Source organism: Triturus cristatus, chromosome 4_2 (genome assembly GCF_964204655.1).
Source record: "Triturus cristatus chromosome 4_2, aTriCri1.1, whole genome shotgun sequence".
Classification (NCBI taxonomy): domain Eukaryota; kingdom Metazoa; phylum Chordata; class Amphibia; order Caudata; family Salamandridae; genus Triturus; species Triturus cristatus.
In genome coordinates this window covers 318,295,364-318,317,439 of record NC_140586.1, presented here as the reverse complement: position 1 = coordinate 318,317,439, position 22,076 = coordinate 318,295,364, and the positions used below count along the sequence as shown (strand labels likewise).

Below are 22,076 nucleotides of genomic sequence, written 5' to 3'. Positions count from 1 at the left end.
CTGTCATCTGTGCAGCCACAGAGCAAACCATCTTGTACTACCTGAGGAAGGCGGAAGCTGAAACGTTGTAGTGGAAATATATTTTTGTTCTTTGGTGAATCTATCTGTTTGAGTCACTTCTTTCTTGGATATTTTATTTCTTTGTGACTCATTGTATCCTTTGGGATCCAGATTTATGCCCTGGCTGGCTGTTGTTTTCTTGTGATCCTTCATCTTCAAGTATATATATATATATATATATATATATATATATATATATATATATATATATATATATATATATATATATATATATATATATATATATATATATATATATATATATATATATATATATATATATATATATATATATATATATATATATATATATATATATATATATATATATATATATATATATATATATATATATATATATATATATATATATATATATATATATATTTAGGACCTATTTTCCATAGGAAATCCGCAACATTCTATTCCCAATAAGTCTGGCGCCGATTGCCGAATCTTCGCGAAATTTTCCAAACTTTTGACCAGCTCCGCCCCTACCCTGAAAGTTTTGCGGTGATTCGTCAAGCGGGGGCCGAGAAAAAAAGGGGTCCCAAAACGCGTTTTCCCCATGCAATTTCCCATAGGACCTGTTGTCGCAGCTCCAGCCCGAACTGCTGAACGGAATTACACCAAATTTGGCAAAGAGGTAGTCCTCAGTTCAGACTCGTGCCTTTTGCTTAAATGGTGTAAATCCGTTCAGTAGAGAAAATTAGAGTTAAAAGTTAGTGATATCTATGGCCGAGGAGGATCCGCGGACCCTCCCCGCACCCAGCGCGCACCCTGCCGTGCACGAGCTGAATGATAATTGGCTGTCAACACTCCAGATCAGGAAGTGTTGGCAGCCTTCTTGTGCCTCGGTAGAACCGAGGCACAAGAAGCCCCATAAAAAACATCTCAAAACGCAAAAAGGGGGCAGGGTAGAAACACCCTGACCCCCTAGGCCTGCTCAGGGGGTCCTACAAGGACCCCCAAGGCCCCAAAAAATTATTATTTTTTTTAAAAATCGCGGGATGCGCGTAGGGTCCGCGCATCCCGCTGAGGAAAAAAAAAACGAAGCGCGGCCTCCCGCGCTTCGTTTACAATTAGCCCCCGGGGGGGCCAAGTCCCAGGGGCAATTTTTATAGTCATGGCCCCCCCGCCACACCCCGGGGCTTGTTTTTTTTTCTAAACCCTGTGTGGGGGGGGGGCTCAAGCCCCCCACATGCCCTGGGGGCCGCCACCTCCCCGGGGCACTACATATTTAAAGTAGGGGGTCCGATACAGACCCACAATCCCCGGGGACCACCACCCCCGGGGCTTTAACTTAAGTGGGAGGGGGGCCTTGTCGTGGCCCTGGGGACCGCCACCCCCCAGGGCCGGCTCCTGCAGTGTCCCGGGGTGCCCACCCCCGGGACACTGCTGTTTGCAATGGCAGGGCGGGAGCCTCGCGGCTCCCACCCTGCCATTGCAAACTGCTTTGCTTTTCCACATGGGGAGCAGCATGTTAGCTGCTCCCCATGTAGAAAAGCAATGCCGGCTCCCGCAGGAGGCGGGGAGCCGGCGGGGCCATGGGGGGATTGGGGACCCCCCCACGGTCCCCAACGGAGGCCAGGCCCCGGGGGATGGGTTCCCCGGGGCCAAAAGAGGCCACAGGAAGGGGGCAAGGCAGCCCTCCGCCAAAAAAACCCAAAAGTAAACAAAAAAGGACCATGCCCCGGGGGGTGGGGTCCCCGGGGCAAATTAAGGCCTCCGGAGGGGGGCCACGCGGCCCCCCTCCACAGTTTAAAAGAAAACAAATAGGGGGATGGCCCTGGGGGATGGTGTCCCCAGGGCCAAAAAATAAGAAAAAGAAGGGGAGCTACACAGCCCCCCTTCTTAAAAAGAAAAAAATGGGATCGGGAGGAGGCCACGCTCCCTCCTTTCATCACTCTGCAAACACGCCCCCTGGCACGTTTGCAGAGGGGGAACGAATTCCCCTTCAATACTGGGGGTCCCTGGGGGCCAACTAATCCACCAGGAACCTCCAGTATGCGCCAGGGGGCTGCATTGCAGAGAGATGTAATGAGGCCACGCCCATTTTTACACCTCTCTGCAACGCAACTCCGTGGCACTTACTGGAGGTAGCTGGTGGGCTAGTTGGCAGCCAGGGGACCTCAGGATTCAAGGGGACTTGATCTCCCAATTTAAAACGCGCCACGGGGCACGTTTGCACAGTGGTGAAGGTAGGGGGCAGGGCCTGAGGTGATACTGTGCAAACATGCCCTGTGGCACGTTTTAAGGTGGGGAATTCATTCCTCTTCAATCCAGAGGTCCCCTAGGGGACAACTAGGCCACCAGGTACCTCCACTAAGCGCCACGGAGATGCGTTGCAGAGTGTTGTAAAAAGGGGTGTGGCCTCTGAACACCTCTCTGCAACGCAGCTCCTTGGCGCATACTGGAGGTACCTGGTGGGCTAGTGTGACGCCAGGGGACCTCAGGATTCAAGGGCACTTAATCCCCCAACTTAAAACACCCCACGGGGCGCATTTGCACAGTGGTGAAGGTAGGGGGCGGGGCCTGAGGCAATATGTGTGCAAACACGCCCTGTGGCACGTTTTAAGATGGGGAATTAATTCCTCTTAAATCCTGAGGGTCCCTGGGGACCAACTAGCCCACCAGATACCTTAAGTAAGCGCCACAGAGCTGCGTTGCAGAGTGTTGTAAAAAGGGGCGTGGCCACTGAACACCTCTCTGCAATGCAGCCCCCTGGCGCATACCGGAGGTACCTGGTGGGCTAGTTGGCCCCCAGGGGACCTCAGGGTTGAAGAGGAATTAATTCCCCAACTTAAAACGCACCACAGGGCGTGTTTGCACACATATCAACTCAGGCCCCGCCCCCTTCCTTCATCATTGTACAAATATTCCTCTAAAATCAGCCGAACTACGAATTCCGATTTACTCACCTGTTATCAGGAGAGAACCCAGTGCTGCATCTTTTAGCCCAGCACTGACCCTGAAAAGCAAATCTAAGCGTATTTACCAGTAACTTGTATTTCCGTCCATAGGAATCCATTGTGTGGTTTTCAGCAGAAAAGTTTCTAAGTGTCTATTTTCACAAACTAAAAATATTCCTCTAAAATCAGCCGAACTACGAATTCCGATTTACTCACCTGTTATCAGGAGAGAACCCACGGCTGCATCTTTTAGCCCAGCACTGACTCTGAAAAGTAATTCTAAGCGTACTTACCAGTAACTTGTATTTCCTTCCATGGGAATTCATTGTGTGGTTTTCACCAGAAAATTTTCTAAGTGTCCATTTTTGAAATGTATAAATATTCCTCTAAAATCAGCCAAACTAAGAATTCCGATTTACACACCTGTAATCAGGAGAGAAACCTGGGCTGCATCTTTTAACCCAGCACTGACTCTGAAAAGTAATTCTAAGCGTACTTACCAGTAACTTGTATTTCCTTCCATAGGAATCCATTGTGTGGTTTTCAGCAGAAAAGTTTCTAAGTGTCCATTTTTGAAATGTATAAATATTCCTCTAAAATCAGCCAAACTAAGAATTCCGATTTACACACCTGTAATCAGGAGAGAAACCTGGGCTGCATCTTTTAGCCCAGCACTGACTCTGAAAAGTAATTCTAAGCGTACTTACCAGTAACTTGTATTTCCTTCCATAGGAATCCATTGTGTGGTTTTCAGCAGAAAAGTTTCGAAGTGTCTATTTTCACAAACAAAAAATATTTCCAAAAAATCGTCTGTATGACTTAAACACATTCTTTCAACTGTTTACAGGAGGTTGGCCAGTGCTGGATCCAGGATCCACCACTGAGTAAGAAAAGGTAACGATAACACTACTTACCTGCTAAGTGAATTTTCTGCCGTAGGATAACATTGGAGATTCTATGTGAAAAAATTTCTAAGTGTCAACTTTTAAAATACAATAATATTCCTTCAAAATCACTACTGTAACCAAAACGCTTTTACTCAACTGTTTACAGGAGATGTCCAAGAACTGAATCTAGGATCCAGTCCTGTGGTTAGAAAAGTAATCCATAAAGTAACTAATTGCATTTAACTAGAAATTCACATTGAGCTCAATGTTGCTTTGTGTTTGAAATTGGGTTGGCCATTGCAACAACTGTAACTACTGTACTTAAAAGTCTGTTGCCTATTTGCCAAGTATTTAAACTAAAGTAATTCATTCTGAGAAAGTATATTTTGTATTGTAATGTATAATGTAATTATAATGTAATCAAAAAAAATATCTAAAAATAAATAGTTTAAAAAATGTAGTAAATCAGTATCAAAAAAATCATTATAACAATTAATACATTAAAAATTGTCATTTACAAAACCTTTGAAATTCACTGAAAAAAACATAGGTTTCAGGCCTGATATAGTTAGGAATTAGCATTTAAAAAACCTTTGAAATTCACTGAAAAAACCATAGGTTTCAGGCCGGATATAGTTAGGAATTCACATTTAAAAAAACCTTTGAAATTCACTGAAAAAACCAAAGGTTTCAGGGACGTCACATATTACATCACTCATGACATGGTCAGTGACATCACTGATTACATCACTGAAATGACATCACTGATGACATCACTGATGACGTCATCCAGTGAGTGTGTGTTTCTGTAAATTTTAAATATGTTTAATATATATATAGGGAAAAACCTATGGAAGAATGAGTGGGTGTATAAGTGTGTGAATGGATGATTTAGTAGGTGCGTGACTGACTCTATAAGTGAGTCATTAAATGTATCTTACTGCAGACTAGTGACTAAACCGTGTGAATGTCTGTATCTGTCTGTCTGTTGGTGTATAAGCGGCTGCATGATTTTGTGAATAGCTATATGAGTGTCTCTATGGGTTATTGATTGGTTGTCTGAGTATCTGCATGGGTGCCTGAGTGTTTGTGTGGGTGGGGTGTGTGACTCTGTGCATACATGTGTAAGTGGGTGATTCTATGGGTGCATGGTTTTAAGAGTGCATCTGTGATGGACTATATGGTTGGGTGAGTGTATGTATGGGTGTGTTAGTGATTGAATGTATATCTCAGTGGTACATGTGTGAGTAACTACATATGTGAAAGGCAGTATATATGTGTGTAAGAGTATATAAGTGGGTATATGTGAGAGTGTGTGGTTGTGAGAGTGGCTGTATGGATGAGTGTGTGCTTGTATCAGTGATTGTATAAGAGCGTAAGAATGTGGTACTATTTTTATGAGTAAGTGAACTTGTGTGTGTATAACTGCATAGGTGAGTAAATGGGAGTGTGATTAATTATTTGCATGACTGACTAGGTGTGAGAGTACCTCTATGGATGATTGGTGGTGTGTGAGTGTCTATGTAGGTGTATAAATGCATATGATAGTACTGTACTGAGTGACTGTAAGTATGAGTGACTGTACAGGTGAGTGAGTGGATGTGTGTGTAGATCTAAGAGTCAATGAGTGGGTATTTAGTTATTGGTATTGGAGTATCTATGGTTTTGAGAATGGACGTCTGAAATTTTGATTGAGTATATCAAAGGGTGTGAGAAGATGCACTAATTTATCACATGGATGACGTCATCAGTGATGTCATTTCAGATGTCATCAGTGATGTCATTGACCATGTCATGAGTGATGTACTATGTGACGTCATCAGCAGTGCATTGCGGGGGCGCGAGTTATAGTTAGCTGAACTAACTATAACGGGGGAATTTCTAGGGTTTTGGACGAGGGAAATGTCCAGCTAACTATAACGCCCCTGAAACCTATGGTTTTTTCAGTGAATATATATATATATATATATGTATATATACACACACATCACAGTGAATCTCATGAAGTGCATTTTTTAAAGGCTCTTTGGATTTTCAAGAAGGCGTTACAAATAGGAAACTAACACAGAGGTTTGTTCATTGCTAAAGAAACACGAATCCCTTCCAGATCGTGTAGTCTGTTGCAAGTGGGTACTGCTGCTGGATCCCTAGTTTCGCTGTAGTCAGTGTAGGGCATCTTGTCCTTGAGGATGGTTGCAGGTTTACGTGAGTCATTCTCTCTAAGTTTCCTAATGTGCTTCTAGTCAAGTCTTAGATTTCGAGTCCTGGGCCAGTTGCTGATTAGAGGTCTGGAAGGGCTCTTGAGAGGAGCACCATCTTATTTTTAAAAGCCTAACACTCGACTGGTCTGAGAAGCAAAAGCGCCTCCTTGAACATTTTATAATACTTGTCCCAAACTGTACAGAGTGAGCAAGTGTGATAAGCAGTTGCGACTAACAGGGAACGGTGGCGGGGTTGTGGAGGAAGGTGCGTGGGGGATTAGGGGAAAAAAGAAAAGATAACTTACCTGGCGCTCGCCGTCACCAGCCGCCGCCTCTCCTCCAGCAGGAATCAGAAAGCACTCGGCCTCCCAGGATCCCCTGACCAATCGCAAAGATGCCTTACAGCAGCACAGTGCTCAGAGAGGGACTGACTGGGAGGCTGTGCATGTTCTCCACCCAGGCTGTACAATACAGCTGGTGGAGAACATGCAAAGTGTGCATGACCGTTTTGCCGGACCAAGGCGGCCATCCAAACCGTCATGTGCACTTAAGGTGCAGCCACCACTCCTCCTCCCTCGATGTCAGGGAGCCCGGCCCACCCACCCTAACAACCTGACTGCAGTGCAACTGCAATATTAATAATAAAATGATAATAATGTTCCGTTATTATCATTTTACTTTTTGTTTGCATCGCTTTAAAGAAGTGAGGCAACTCTCCTCCACCTTAGCGGAGGAGCCGCCCCTGGTGACGAGCAAGCACATCCTCTGCAAGCAAGTTTGAAAAATGGCTCAGGACTGGGCATTTTGTTCCCAATGCCAGTCGTTACTGCCTTTGTTTCTGGAATGTGTGTGTGGGGGGGAGATAGGGCATCCTGGCAGTCCTGCCCTTTGCGCCTGTCCGCAGAGCAGCCCATAGGAGACTTGACTGCGTTCTATGTGCCTCTGCCTCAGAAGGAGGAAATCTAGGTCTGCCTGGGCTTTGCCAGCTGCCCCAACACAGGATGAGGACTGCAGCTTGTGCTTGGGTCCTCAGTGGCCTTCAGTCTGCACCACTCACCAGGCAGCGTGCCCTAATTACATATAAACAAATGGGTGTAGTCGGTTCATTTTGTTTGGGTGTGCAGATGAGCTGCAGAATATTCTGCTGGCCTATCAGGTCAATCTGGGTCTCTCTCAGTCTTTCACCTAACCTTTCTCAGGCGTGATCAGTTGAAGTATGGTTTTTAAAGTAAATGTGTCTGCTGACTTTCAAGGGCTCATCTAATTGAAAATTAAAATAATTTACAAAACTTCAACAGTTGCATTTTATTGTTGTTTGGCATGGCGCACTCATGAATGAACCTTGTCATCCATTTATGAAGGAGTGCTGAGGGAGACACAAGCCGAGAAGGAGTTTGCAGATTTTGACATCTTTGATGATCCAGAGTCCCCATTTTCGACCTTCAACTTCCAGTATCCCAACGACGCCTTCAAAAGACTGCACGACCTGATGGAGTTCAACACACTAAATAACATTGACGTAAGTATGGTGCAGTGTGCCAGATGTCCTATATGTGAAATGCAGTGAAAAACTTTAAAACACGGTACAGTGGTCACACTTGGCAAAGATATTTAGAAAATGTTTACTGTCACCAGCTTTAGAAAAATTGGTGTTCAATAAAATGATGTTGATCCCAAAAATATTTGTGCACGATGGGCGTAAACACGGACAACATCTGTGTGAAAAGGACAGTCAATGTTTTTTCTAATATTAATATTTTTACAAAAGGTGAATGTTGACGTGCACATGCAACTTTATTTTCTACAATTTTGGGCAACATCTTTGTTTTTTAGAGCTCAGCTGTAACAATAGTGCATTTCCCATCATTATCATTGAAGATAAGAAACCTTTGTGGACTAAAATTTCTCTGCCTCAGGGCAGTGTCCTAAACCAATGTCCTGTTCTGATAAATAGTTTATTTTACAGTTTTCATGCAATTACTAGCTCAAAATCCTTAGCAAAGTTCTTTCATCCGGTATCGTGGATTCTTAAAATATTTGTTTGCCCATCTACATCGCTCACAAAACATGGCTGTGCGATTCGTGACTGGTGCATACCATAGAACAGCGTTTCCTGAATAGTGGGTCGCGAGCAGATTTTTGGTGGGTCGTGAAAGTCAACGGTATAAATAAAAATGTCTGTAAAAATTCTGTATTTATCTTGTCACATTTGCAACCCATGGGCCAAATGTCAGGCTATGGTTTTTTAGCTCGCGATTTGATGGGTTTTAACGGCGGCATTTAGGCCTGCGAATACTTGTACCTAGCGCTGGGACCCCTCACATGAGGTATCTATGCACTTTAGAAAATGCATTATTATTATTATGTCTTCTGACAAATTGCTGCTTCGGTTTTTTAACACGAGGAACAGTGTTTACTAACTCCTCTCACTCTGCAGTCAGAGAAAGAAAAGTAAAATGAATAATGTGATAATCATGCTGGGGTACAGAGTGTGAAAAGAAAAGCTGCAGGATTACACTTTTGTTACACTCAATAAAATGTAAATACCTGCAAACGAACTGTATGCATTGAGCAGTGAGGACAGTCAAAAATAAGTTCATTTTTTTGTGATTGTGAAGTGTGATGGAAACAAAGATTTTAACAGGATCCAAACAAATTGAGACACTAAGTTGACTTGGTGATGCACAAATGATACATATTCACTGAAACCCGATTTCCACACATTATAATTTGTGCTCCATATAGTTTTATCAGTAAAACTGTATGTCTGTGCAAATTTAGTGGCCAGCAGAAAAAGTGCTGCCTGTAACTAACAGTGCGCTCCCAGACAAAGATTTAGTAATGTTAAAAAATAAATGCCCGCCTCATGTCCATTAAAGCTAGGTGGGTCGCCGAAGTTTCTTTCTAACAATTGTGCCCTGGTTCTAAAATTTTTAGTAAGCACTGCCATACACAGCATATTAGCTCAGCCGTCATGAACTTCTTCGGATGCCAGCAGAACTGTCTGTGCGTCACTCAAGATTTTTGGGAACTGGGCCTAATTTTCTCACCTGTTGGTTCAGAAATTACTATCCTGGCCATTGCCTGTGCTCTTTTTTTATCACCTTTTTCTGCTTCGGAGAACTAGAAAAGCTTGTATGATGCAAAATCTTGGGATACACTCCAAAATAAACTGCTCAATTGAAAAACCACATGATTGATCTCTTCAGTGAAAGATTCGTCATTTATGGTTCTTGAACCATACATCAACTCTTTATGTAGTTAAGTATTAATTTGACAATGATACTACGTTAGTTGTCCTAGCTAACTGGCGATGAGCTAATTTAGCATTTTTTGCCTAATGTGCGCATTGCTGTTTTAATTAAAAAAAACATTTTTTTAAACAATATTTGTTCAAGTTTCATCAGTCTTCGTTATTCCCAACTCCAGAGTTAAGAAACATAAACATATGTAACTGAAGTGAAGGTCACAGCAACGTTTTTATTTTGGAGTTTTGGAAGGAAAGGACAATTAGATTGGGAAAGTTTGCAGACTCATTCAGAAGCCGATTTAAAATCTGGAAGTAATAGTTTCTAGTGGCAATTTTGTCTTCACTAGATATTGAAGCCAGGTTTGATGTTTACCTTGAATAAATGGTGTATAACCCATATTTTTGCGGCATTTAATTGCATATGGTGTACACCTCCATTTGCTGGCTGAAATCATTCACAAAAATTGCGAAATCAAATTCAGTATTGTCGCAGTTTCTCTAGAGCTTAATCGTGAAATGCTGTAGTTGGATACGAGTCCTCAAGAGAGTCTGCTCATGGGGCTCATTATTGGAGAAAGCTATTTTGATTAAAATCATGTGGAATCTAGTGAGAGTCTTCTCCCGGGAGAGTAGAGGATACAAAAAATAGTATAATTCACATATATTCACCGTATGTGATAATATGTTCAAAGTTATTTCATGCAAAATATTGCAATAAAAATAAGCGTCTGGTGGGGAGGGAAAACATGCAGGATTTACGCGAATCAAAACAAGTATTGCAAACCTTTAGTAGTGCAAAAGTCTCAAGTCTTCCAACCCTGGCCTCTAAGAAGCCTTTAAATCCTTAAGTTAAAGAGAATTGAATGACGAGAATGGATATTAATAATGCCCAGAATCTATGGCCTTCGTGTCCCAGATGATCTTCTGGTAACTGACTGGTAAATCCAAAAATGCATGCCACAAATCAGAATTTATTTGCTTTCTCAAATAAGTACAGAAATGGTATGGAAATGGTCAGCTGATGAAACAACCGCTAACACTTGTACCTATATGTTTAGTAGATCAAATATCCTTTTTTTCAGTTGGAGCATTATGCCCCCTGAGTATTGCAGATGATACTAAATGCAGTATAGAACATGATCATTTTCATGTGTTGCTAAATGTACTGTACTTTTCCTCACACCACTAAAATAACGCACATCCTCCATGTCATGTTGAAGTGATTTCTGTCCACATATAAATTTGTAGGTCATATTCTGTAGAAAATCGGCCTTTTCTTGGGGTCTCCCCATATTTTTCACCTTTTGCTAGACCCTATATTTATGCTGGATTAAGAACTCTGCACTTTCCCCCTACTAATCAGTAGTAAAGTGCCTGTACTCTTCCTTTAAACATGGTTGAATTGGCATATTCCTAATTGGTATGTCTAACTTACCCATATTTCCCTAGTATATAGTATATGGTAGCAAGATGTACCCAGGACTGGGAATATTAAAAAGTCACCCCTATGTAGGCCTGGCCTCCTACAAGGCAGGGTGCATGATATTTAAAAGTAGGTCATGGAGAAATTTAATGTTAACATGTCCTTACAGTGACTAGCACCGAAAAGCTATTTTCCACTATGGCTGGGCTAACTGTCCTATGTGGAAAACCAGAATACGGATTAAACATCCTATTCCTGTACTTTGGGCATGGGAATAGCTAGAAAAATAATTAAATAACTATTTTTAATAACTATTAAAAATCCAAATCAATGATAGTCTAATAGATTTCTAATCAATAGTAAGGAAAAGTATGTACCTTTTTTCTGCCCGATGGTCCTGGAAGAAAACTTAGCATTTGCTCTCCCACTTCTGATAGCCAGTAATTAGTATTTGAAGAAGTGTTAAAACTACTCCCAGAACAGAGAACAAAGGCCTGGGTGTTGCTCCCTTGACATGATGGCGAGTGGGGTTGGGTCTAGGAAATGGATTAACTTCCAAGAGACCTCCCCTGTCACAGGCAAATGTTAGCTTACACCTGGGCAGGGTCCTTCCTTTGTTCCCCCCAGTCAGGCAGGCTCCAATCACCGATTGAATGTCAAATCCTGCTTGACAGGTATGCTGGGTTTTTACATAGAGCACTGGGCAGTTGCACTTAAAGGACGGGCTACAGGATGCCAAATTAATTCTTGGGTATCCACTGTCCTGTTGGTGAAGGACATGCTTTGCCCACCAGACCTCTGTCTCTGGGCTTTTCCATATAACACAAGGGGCACACTTGAAAGTCTTGAAAACAGGATACCAAAACAATTCTTGTGTAATCCCGGTCTAGTTGTTGGAAACTCTGTTTTGTTCTACCAGACTTCCTTCTGTGGGTTTATTGTTGTGGGTACAGTGACTCCCCCAAACTGAATCTTAGTGTTCGATGTGGTAAGGCACTAGGATTACCATAGTTTTGCCCCCCCCCCCCCGCTGTTGCGACAGGTATGGATTAGGAAGTGGCTATGAGAAAGAAGGTGCGTGAAAACAGATTTACCCCACATTCTTCCACAGGGATGTCTCCCTTTGGGTTGTTCAAGATAAAGGTAGCAATTACTGAAATGACTCTTTCTTGGGTCACTGTCAAAAGACCTTTGGTTGATGGTGCTGTTGGTAGCACAAAAGGGTGGAGGAAAAGGGAGAGATTGACGATGGAAAAGAGGAAGAGCTGGTTTGATGAGAGAAGAGCTGCAAAGAGCACAGTTGTGTCTGTGGGGGATTGGGTTAAGATCAGGTCTCCTCGAAAGGGTAAAAAGAACTCGAAGTTCAGTGAATCATTTAAAGTTATCAAGGTTTTCAAAAATGCAATTAAAACTAGTGACCACAGAGTGTGAACCTTGAATAGTGTGGCCAAAGGCCAACCCAATAGTGAGGATGTAAAAAAAAAATGGGGTGCACAACATAATGTTGCTAGACCTCATCGGTTGGTAAAAGTTCCACTCCGGTTGCAAGACTGTTTGTTGAGAACTGCAGTGTTTCACATAGGTTTGGCGCCTATTTTATTTGTTCTTGTTTATTATCTTAAAGTTCAAGTGGCCCTTCATATGCTTTTGTAATAGTGGAGAGGAGGTGATGTGGTGTTCTGTATCTACTCTGGAATACTCTAGTGGTGTCCAGGTAGTGATGCCTTGAATGTAGAATGTGGAGGGTTGCCTAGAGAGGTGGATCTCGAGTGACAGACAGCAGTTGAAGGATGTTCATCGTGGATGGGGTCTCTGATTCATGAAGACTACAATAAATACTCCTTTAAACTGACCTGGATCCTCGCCTCTTTTGTCACATGGGAGACCAGGATGTTACACCCTTCCTGACATCTACAAATCAAAAGGTAGGGCTAAGGCTATTCTTTGTTCTTCCAGCTGTCCCTCCCCACTCATTGATAGCTAACCCCTACTAAGTCAACAGTTAACACTACCATCCTTCCTAGACTGAGACGTAGGCCATCGTCCACTGAGGCAGGGTGGTTAACGCTGCCAGCCAAGGATGTGTTTCCATCTCTGGAGATGTGCTGAATAGCAGGACTGGTTTCACCCGGGTCTGCATTAGGCAGCCTAAAGTACATTTCTATGATGTCACATTTTCACTCAATCTATCAAAAATCTGATTCCATCATTAAATCAGATTTTGAAAATTAAGTGGGCAATAACTTTGAATGCTTTTTAAAGTTTTTGTCAGATGAAGATTAGAGTAAAAGGTTTTAATCCCAACTAGGCCTGTTTTATGGAAAATGTCGCTGAACCTACACCATGGAATTGCTCTCAGGACGTCAGTCACTGTGAGGGTACCCTTTTGAAATATATAGGGTGCCACTTTTTTGATATATTATAAACCCTGCCTTGTGAGCTTACAAAGTACACTTTAGGGGTGACTTATTGATATTATTAAAATATAAATAAGTTCTCCAATATAGTGAAGGCATTTATCTTGCCATGTGCTACTGTAGAGTCTTTAAACTGCAGCCTCACCAGAGCAAAGTGGGTCGCTCGGCAGACGTATACTCTTGACATTTATGTGGGTGAAGTAAATACATACTGCAGTCCACTCATGACATTTAATCTCCATGCCATAAGTGCATTATAGGCAACATTTTATTAGACGTATCCTGTAGGTAACTAGGCAAAAATAGAGTTCCAGTGCACAGCTCATGTTATTTGGTGGGGAGAGGGAGAATCACAGCCACTTGCGGGACCACAGTAAAAAATGTCAATCATTAAAAAGTTTTGTTGTGCTAAAAAATCGTTTGAAGTAGCTTTGTAATCTCAAACCCCCAGCAACACCTCAAATAAAATATATTCATCTTGATGCATTTACGGGTTTGGTCGCAGAGCGCGGGTAGTTTATTTTTCTATTTTCACCAGGCACCGAGGATCTCATCATGGAGTACTAGGCTCCAGGCACCTCTCAGCGCTACAGTGATAGGGAGTGACATGACATCGTAGCCTCCATAGAATTCTAGCTGGCTCTGTTAGCTTAAATAGAATTGGGCCTGGCTTTAATTGCCAGCCTCACAGGGCTTACTGGTTGCAGTATGAGCTTGGAACCAAGATATTCCACTGACTTGCGGGAAGAGTCTATACATTAGAACTCTGTACGGCAGGAGACCTAAGCTATCCAACCAGACGCATAAGGAAGATGCTAGATCTGGACACATTTATAATGTACGTAAGAAAAGAAAATGTATGTCGAGTAAGTTACATCAGTTTTTTTAAGGGATAATCTTTTGCCAATAATTTCTGCAGCCAGAGCCAGTATGGTGCTGATCTCTGAAGCTGAAACACAGGCAGCAGGGTCCCTGAATAAATCCAGGCCACTGACCAACTTACCTATTGTGCAAATCTGAATTATTAGCCTGAGTGTGAAAGCCAATACACCCACTGTGGTCTTCGAACTGGACCAGTTCAGATAAAGGGTCAGTAGGATTTGTAAATGAGTATTTCCAGGCCTTACTTTCCTCCACAGGTCACCTAACTTACCAGCATGCTACCACTGGCAGTGACATGGCTTCCAACGATGCACCAAGGCCGGCCAAAGTCCTTATTAAAAAAATCTGCACCGTGTTCAGAAGTTTATATTAAGTATAGTGAGAGGTTTAATAAGAAATAGTTTTATATGCCCCATATATGAGAACTTTCACTTCTCATGATAGGTTTCCAGAGTGACAGGGAGCCAACATCTGATTCTAGGCTGTTGTTAGTCAGGACACCAGGCTAGAGCAGGCTGATGTCACTCCAGGCAACAGACTTCTGCCCTCAGACTTCTTTCAAGTCAGGTGAAACAGGACATGATTGCTATCGGTAGCTAAAGCCAGGCTTTGCAGAAACGCAATGAAGGTACGCCACCCCACTAGCGAAAGCAAAGAAGGAAGAAGTGAACTTCCAAAAAGAGCAGTCTTGCTTTAAATCGTCTATGTGGCCCTTTTCACTGGGAGCATCTTGTCCAGGCTGAGATTGTGTTTAATAGCATCTGACCCAGAGCCGCCTGAATCTGTTAAACTGATCTTTAATGACTGTTTATTGTCATCATTGCCAGGATCTGAACTCTTGTATAAAATGTCCTGCTTGGAATTTTGTGCAGACGTATTTCGTGCAGCATTCAGGTCATCTGACCGGCGCGTGCAGGCTTACATCATTGCCACTGGCATGCCTCATTGGCCCCTCTTCCGGTAAAGCACTCCAGACACCCTCGTAAAGCAGAGAGCCATAGTTCCCTATTGGTGGGCATGGGATGCATCCCGGAAATGTCTGGCCACAGCAGTCATCTCCCGGCCGCTGTCCAAGAATGTTTTCAGGAAGGAATACAATCTGATTGCGCGGGGATAACCCCTCGGCGTCTTAGTGCGTTTGCTAGAGTAAAACCTCCACAGTTTTGAAAGCATGCCTATAATAATGTAGAATACACCACTGCATTGCGTCATTGTGAAATGACATGAAGTACTAGTCTGGGTTTCTTCCTTATTCGAGTTGCCGCAGTTTCTAAATTTTCTCTCTCCCTTTCATTGTTGTTTTCTAACGTTTTACTGACCTTCGCTTTAGGTTCCATACACCCTATAGGTTTTTGATCTAGAAACATTTTTCAACCACGACTGAGGCGTGTGGAAAGAGTTCTGGGGACACAGTCCCTGCACTTTGTCCATTCCCAGAGTCTACTGACTTACGAAATATGACCATTATTGCCTGATGGTGTGGGCCAAGTCGGTTTCAGTGCCCAACCAAGACTATGGGTCCAGAACAAAGGCTCGAAACGAAGGCATATGTAATTGAAGTATTGTTTCTTTCTGGCTGCAAGATAGTCTTATACACAAGGGTTCACATTAGCACCCTTTCAATAAAAGTCAATTTCCTTCTTGTGTGCCCTCCTCGCACAGATCCATCCAGACTCACTGGTGTCTCGTAGCCTTGAACTTCTCTTTCACTCCTCCCTTGAATGATTCACAAACAGTACCCTGCACTTATCTACTTCAAATGTCTAGGCACATGAGAGAGCAATGCACCTACAACAGCAGGGAGCAAACCTAGAGAAAAGCATTTGAAAAATTAAGACCACAGAAAAAGGGTTGTTTTCATTTCTGTAGCATCCATTTTTCTGATGCCTTTGTCAACTCCCCCTGTGCCCCCCTGCCACCCCTCCCCAGTGCTCCTGTGCCACGTGCCAACTGATTTCTGATTTAAAGTAGTCCCTCAAGCATCCCAGTGGTCGTGGTGAGTACCCCTAATAGAACAAAATTACTTCTGTGGGCTGATCAAGTTGTGATGGGCAGTGTCTCAAACCAATGACTGGAGGTTCTGCTACAAAATAAGCTAATAGCTGAAGGAGGTTGATACAAATCCCTTTAAATTAAGTATAGAATACTATATGTTTGCCATAAAAGATGCAAGTGCCATACAGGTCAAACAAGACGTGGAAAAAATAGATGTATTTCTCCAAACATCTCTGTTACAGTTCAGAGAGATGACATATTTCATTTCATTTCATTTATTCCATTTGTAACGCGCTCGGCTACTCAGGAGTGTCCCGGCGCGAACCAAAAGGGGGGGAAAGAGACATTCATACAAAAAGGAGTGTTTTAAGCTTTTTCTTGAAAGATGCGAGCTCCTGAGTGTGGCGAAGATCAAGAGGAAGGGCATTCCAGGCCCTACTAGCTCTGACCACCAGAGAGCTGCCTCCCATCCTCTGAAGCTTGAATCGCGGGACGACAGCCAGGCGGAGAGCCGAAGAGCGCATGACCCTAGCAGGCGCATAAAAGGCAAAGCGTCTTTGAAGATAGAGTGGGCCCTGCCCATGAAGAGCACGATGTGCCAGGACCAAAGATTTAAATTTAATCTTGGCCGAGATCGGCAGCCAGTGAAGAGATTTAAGGTGCGTGGTGACGCTCGACCTAGATGGAAAACCTAAGACCAGCCTAGCCGCCGTGTTCTGGACCACCTGCAGCTTCCTGACCAAATAACCAGGTGCTCCAGTGAACAAGGAATTGGCATAGTCTAGCCGAGAGAGAATAAGCGCGCAGGCCACGGTTACTCTGGCTGCCTGCGGGATCAGAGGGAAGAAGCTTCTGAGTGTTTTAATCAGGCCAAAGCAGCATCCGGCCGTTTTCTTAATGTGTGTGGAGAAGGACAGGTTCTCCTCAAACCAAATGCCCAGGTTCTTAGTGGGCTGTCCTTCCGAAAAGGGAGGAGGGAGCTCTTGAGGCCACAGCTGTTGACGGAAGTCAGTAGGAAACGTGCCGAAGAGCAAGATCTCAGATTTCTGCTCATTGCACTTGAGCTGAGCATTAGCCAGCCAGGAAAAGATGGATCGAAGGCACTGTTGGGCGGCCAGTACAGAGCTGGAGGTCTTATCCCACGTAAAAAGTAGCTGGGTGTCGTCCGCATACGCCAGTACCTTAGCCCCCAGATCCTCTGCAAGATGAATCAACGGTGTGACGTAAATATTGAAGAGCAGGGGGCTAAGTGCAGAGCCCTGCGGGACTCCCGTAGTGACCAAATGCGGGGAGGAACTAAACGGGGGGATCCAGATCTGTTCGGCCCTTTCCTCCAGAAAAGACCTGAGCCAGCCCCACACGGCCCCAGAGACTCCAATCTCCGTGAGACGGGTCAACAAAAGGCCGTGTGGGACCGTATCAAAGGCCGCCGAGAGGTCCAATAGGATCAGGGCAGCTCTGCCCCCATCATCCAGGCAAGTTCGAACCGCCTCAACCACCTCGACCAGGACCGTCTCGGTGCAATGGCCAGTCCGAAACCCCGATTGAGCCTGGTGTAAAATACCCTCCGACTCCACAAAATCCGACAACTGTTTGTGCACCACCTTCTCACAAACCTTAGCAATAGCAGGGAGGAGGGAGATGGGCCGATAGCTGACCGGATTGAGCGGGTCCAAAGACGGTTTCTTCAGCAAAGGAAGAATCTTTGCCTGCTTCCAGACCTGAGGGACCACCATAGACTGAAGGGAAAGGTTGATAATCAAATTAACCTCCAGATAGATACAATCGGCAGCCTCTGCTAAGAGTCTGGCCGGGCATGCATCAGCAGGGGATCCCGACTTGAGCCCTTTAAGAATTTTCAGAGTTTCCAAGGGAGAAACCGGGGAAAAAGCAGACAGTAAGGTAGAGGGAGTGGGCAAAGCAGTCCGTACAACATCCCGTACATCACTGTCAGGAGAAAAAGATGCCTGAATGGCCAGTATCTTATCTCTAAAAAACTCTGACAGAGTATTACACCAATCGAGAGAGGAGGGTGTGGAACTTTTCTGAGCCAAAGGAGAGATGAAGCTCTGAACTATAGCGAAGATTTCTTTGGAATTGTTCCTGGCCGCCTCAATGCGGACTGCATAAAACTGCCTTTTAGCCGCAGATATGGCGCCATAGTAGGATCTTTGCATAGAACGTAGTTTTAATTTCGCCTCGGGGCAGTAATTACTCTTCCGCCATGCCCGCTCCAAGATTTTGCAATCGTGTTTTAGAGCTTTGAGAGCCGGGGTAAACCATGGTTTAGAGGGGGATGCTCTGGCTGGTTTTATGGGCTGACGAGAGGTAACAGAAATCACCGCTTTGGACAGCCAATCCGTGAGTCCCGTCATACACTCTTCTAAGCTCCCGGACAGTGCCGGCCTGGTGGAGTCCAAAGCGTGCAGAAAGTCCTGGGTGTCAATTTTCCCCAGGACAGGTTTCGAAAAGCCAGGCAACCCAGCCTCTGTCCTGGAGACTGTCCAGGAAAAATACGATATATAGTGGTCGGACCACGTCAGAGGGAGAGGGTCGTTAACCGTGATGGCAAAATTGGAGCAAATAGGATCCAATAGATGGCCAGCCTGATGAGTAGGCAGGCGAACAAGCTGGACAAGTTGGGCCACGGCTAGATGATCCAATATGTCCATCACCTCCCTCTCATGAGGCATATCCAAGTGAAAATTCAGGTCTCCCAACACCAAATAATGAGAGAACCTGACCGCCCTAGCAGTAAGGGAATCTCCCCAAGTTTGGAGAAAAGAGCCGGGCGGGCCCGGTGGCCGATAGATCAGGGAGGCCCCAAGAGTGAAGTGAGCTGAAAGTCGGACACTAAAGTCCAATACCTCACAGCCTGCCCAATCCTGAGAGTCACCCAAGGAAAGATCCCAGCATTCTTTGTAGATGACAGCAACACCTCCCACTCTTGACCCTTTACGATCAGCTCTCAAGATCTTATAGCCCAAAGGGGTGGCCAACGCGACTATAGGGGCCGCGGAGGAGTCAAGCCAGGTCTCCGTAAGAAACAGCATATCCAAGGCCCCATCCTCTAACAGCCCATGAACTTCCGCATGATGTTTTCTTAGTGAGCGAACATTGATGAGTGCAGCAGAAAGCTGCACCGGGATAGATCCCCCTTTAAAACCCGGGGTTATAGTAGGGGGAAGCGCACAAACCAACCCCAACTGGAAACCGCAATAACTACAGGCTCCAAGCGGGATGACTGTAACATCCCACGCATGTGAATGACGACAGGCTGCCACATTCAAGCCCCTGAGAGCGGCCCCAGAATATACCACCCGACCGGCAGTAACAAGAGAGCGCACGGTTCGTGGTGCAGCGTTTCTGGCGCTGGTCGCTGCCGGGGCGCGGACGGGCGCAGACGGGCTTTCCTTTGGCGCGCCATCGGCGCGCCCGCTGCACGCGTCCGCTGCGCGTCCGTGCGACGCGCATTAAATGCGACCCTGGTAAAAACAACTAGCGCGCTGACCTGCGCCAGTAGCAAGATGGCGTCGCGAGGGAAGGAAAAGCCCTCCAACCCTCGCCGCGACCAGCAGATAGGTAGATTAAAAGAGGAATGTGCAAAATAGGCAATTAGTAATCTTTTAAAGTGCGGGTATGAGGAAAATGAATAAGCAGCAGGCCAATGATAAAACTCGTAGCTCGTAACTTGTAACACAGTAAAAACATCCCCACATAAGCAGCAAAAGCGAAACACACAATCACAGTACGTGTCTCAACCCGGGAACCCCCTTGACAGATATGATCACATTTGAGTGCCAAGCATCACGCAAAATTCAAACCGTGAAGCCTGGAGTGGCAGTGGTATGACAACAAGGGAAAACGTAGTTGAATAAATGTGTCTGAAAATCTCTGTTTTCAGCGTGTTAATGAGCTTATTACTTGAACCGCTGATGGTCAAAGTTCACACACACATGGAAACTATTTCCAGCTTTAAGGTCCTTGTAGTTACCAACAGCAAATACACTAGCATTTTCGACATTTAGTAAAGGTATTGTGTTAGATGAGACTGAAATAGTAAATGATTGTTAACGCCCAAATTGTGAAGGCAATTTGGTGACCTGTGTAGACCCAAGCACTTACAACAAAAGCCCCCTATCTTTGGCGCTTCTTCATCGCCAGGCCGGCAGATCTTGGCCGTTGTTTCAGAATGGAGGTGTAACAAATTTAATTTAAAATATCATCAACTTTCAGAAACCTAATGCTCAGTCAATGATTGGTTTGGAACAGTTTTTAAACTTTTATTTCTCGTTAGGAGATTAGTATTGTTTTTATACAGATTCGTAAATTTACAGAAATATCAAGAAAAAGGTTTCATTAGAATCGGCATAATATTGACAGTGTTTTCCATACAGGAAATAGTCCCTATCTTAATCTAAGAGTCCTAACCTAAATAGGAAACCAGAAAGAGTTATTTTGGAAAAGAGCAAAATTCTGGAGCATTTAGTTAGCTAAAGAATGTATTTCCCATAAAGAGTATTTCAGAAAACTCAGCGGAGTTCCATAACCAGTTGCAGTAGCAACTGATCAAAGAGAAGAGATCACAGCAGTAGGTATGATCAGCTGTTGGAGAAAGTCTCCTCGCCAAAAGATCAGGATTATAGGAAATCGCTGTTGGCAGTAGCACACAGCAATCTGGGCAAAAGTAAGGAAAGGATAATGCATGAAGCATCAAGGGTGAGGTGGAAAGGAAAGGAATGTTGTTAAGAGCCTCCAAAGCATTCACAATGAAACCTCTCTAACTAGGAACACGTATATATATGAAAAAACAAACATTTGCAACATTCAGCACAATTCGTCTAATGGAAATGTGTCTTCCGATCTGTCGTCTCCCCTCCCATATCCTAAAGTAAATATTCATGCCAGTGAGCATTGATCTGAGAGTTTCTAGTGTCATGCACTGGATACATGAGGTAAAGGTCTCATGAGAAGCCGTGCAGGCCTATTCTGTTAGCCGTTGTCAGTATCTCCTTGTGTGGACCAAGGGATAGTTTTAAGCAATGAAACAGAAAGGTGTGGGAGCACACTGCTGCACCTCTCAGCACAGTTCGCCCCTTAGCATTACGGTAAATGCAGTTTATAGTACATGCTTACTTGTATAATTTCTGGAGTATTTCACCAAAGTTGGTGCAGGTTAGTGCTGTAAATCTCTAGACACGTGTTTCTGGATATCATCCCTCATCAGTAGAGATGAAAAAAACTAATTTAATCTGGGGTTGCTGAGCAGGCTACCACAATCCTTTCAGGTCTCAGTACCTCTCACAGGCGCATCTCCACATGCTCGTCAGCTCAATCGCTCAAGAGAGCCTTTTCAAACAGAAAGGGTTCCTCAAAACTGAGTATCATTGGGCCACACCTTCAGCTAGAGGCACAAATAAGCAATGGTCTTGGCCCTATGTGATGGTCTGTTTAAATTCTGTACAACATTTATGATAAAAAGAGAAGACCATGCAACTCTTGAGACCACTTGATAAAATTCCAGACAAAACTACATCACACAACCTCCTTAGTATACAGAGAGCTCCTTCTGAGTTTACAACATGCCACTCACTTTGTCTTACATGAGCCTCCCTGTGTTCCACTGCCACAGTCATGATCTACACAAGGTTTCAGTGGAGGCTGCAGTATCCCAGCTGATTCAAATGCTTTGTGCTGTTACACTTTCAGCACCTCCTTGATCCACTTTGGTTACTCAAACAAGAGTCCATTGTAAAACACAGGAAGGTCCTGCCTTTTACGCTCAATAACTGTTCCCCTTGTGAACTCCTTATATTTCTTTCTTCTTAACCCCCCACCCCCCCCCCACCTTTGACTACACTCTCAATGCACATAAGCTATATCTGTGCCCCCACAATACCCAACTTTATGATGTACACGGGGTACATGTAAGCATACAACACCCAGCCCCAATATTAACAGAATGCTAGAACAGAGCCAATATGTATAAATACTCTTGAAGCACACAGCTTCATCTGAGAATACAATACCCCTCTTCATGATATATACT

At 44.2% G+C, this 22,076-nt stretch overlaps 1 protein-coding gene across 1 annotated transcript in view; it reads left to right on the top strand.

The window, feature by feature from the left end:
- PLA2G4A (phospholipase A2 group IVA) overlaps positions 1-22,076 on the top strand; it is a 737,221-nt gene that overhangs the window by 699,632 nt on the left and 15,513 nt on the right. The window contains exon 17 of the mRNA XM_085601661.1: positions 7,422-7,579. Within this exon, the coding sequence (XP_085457787.1) occupies positions 7,422-7,579 (158 nt within the window). The remainder of the gene's footprint in view (positions 1-7,421; positions 7,580-22,076) is intronic.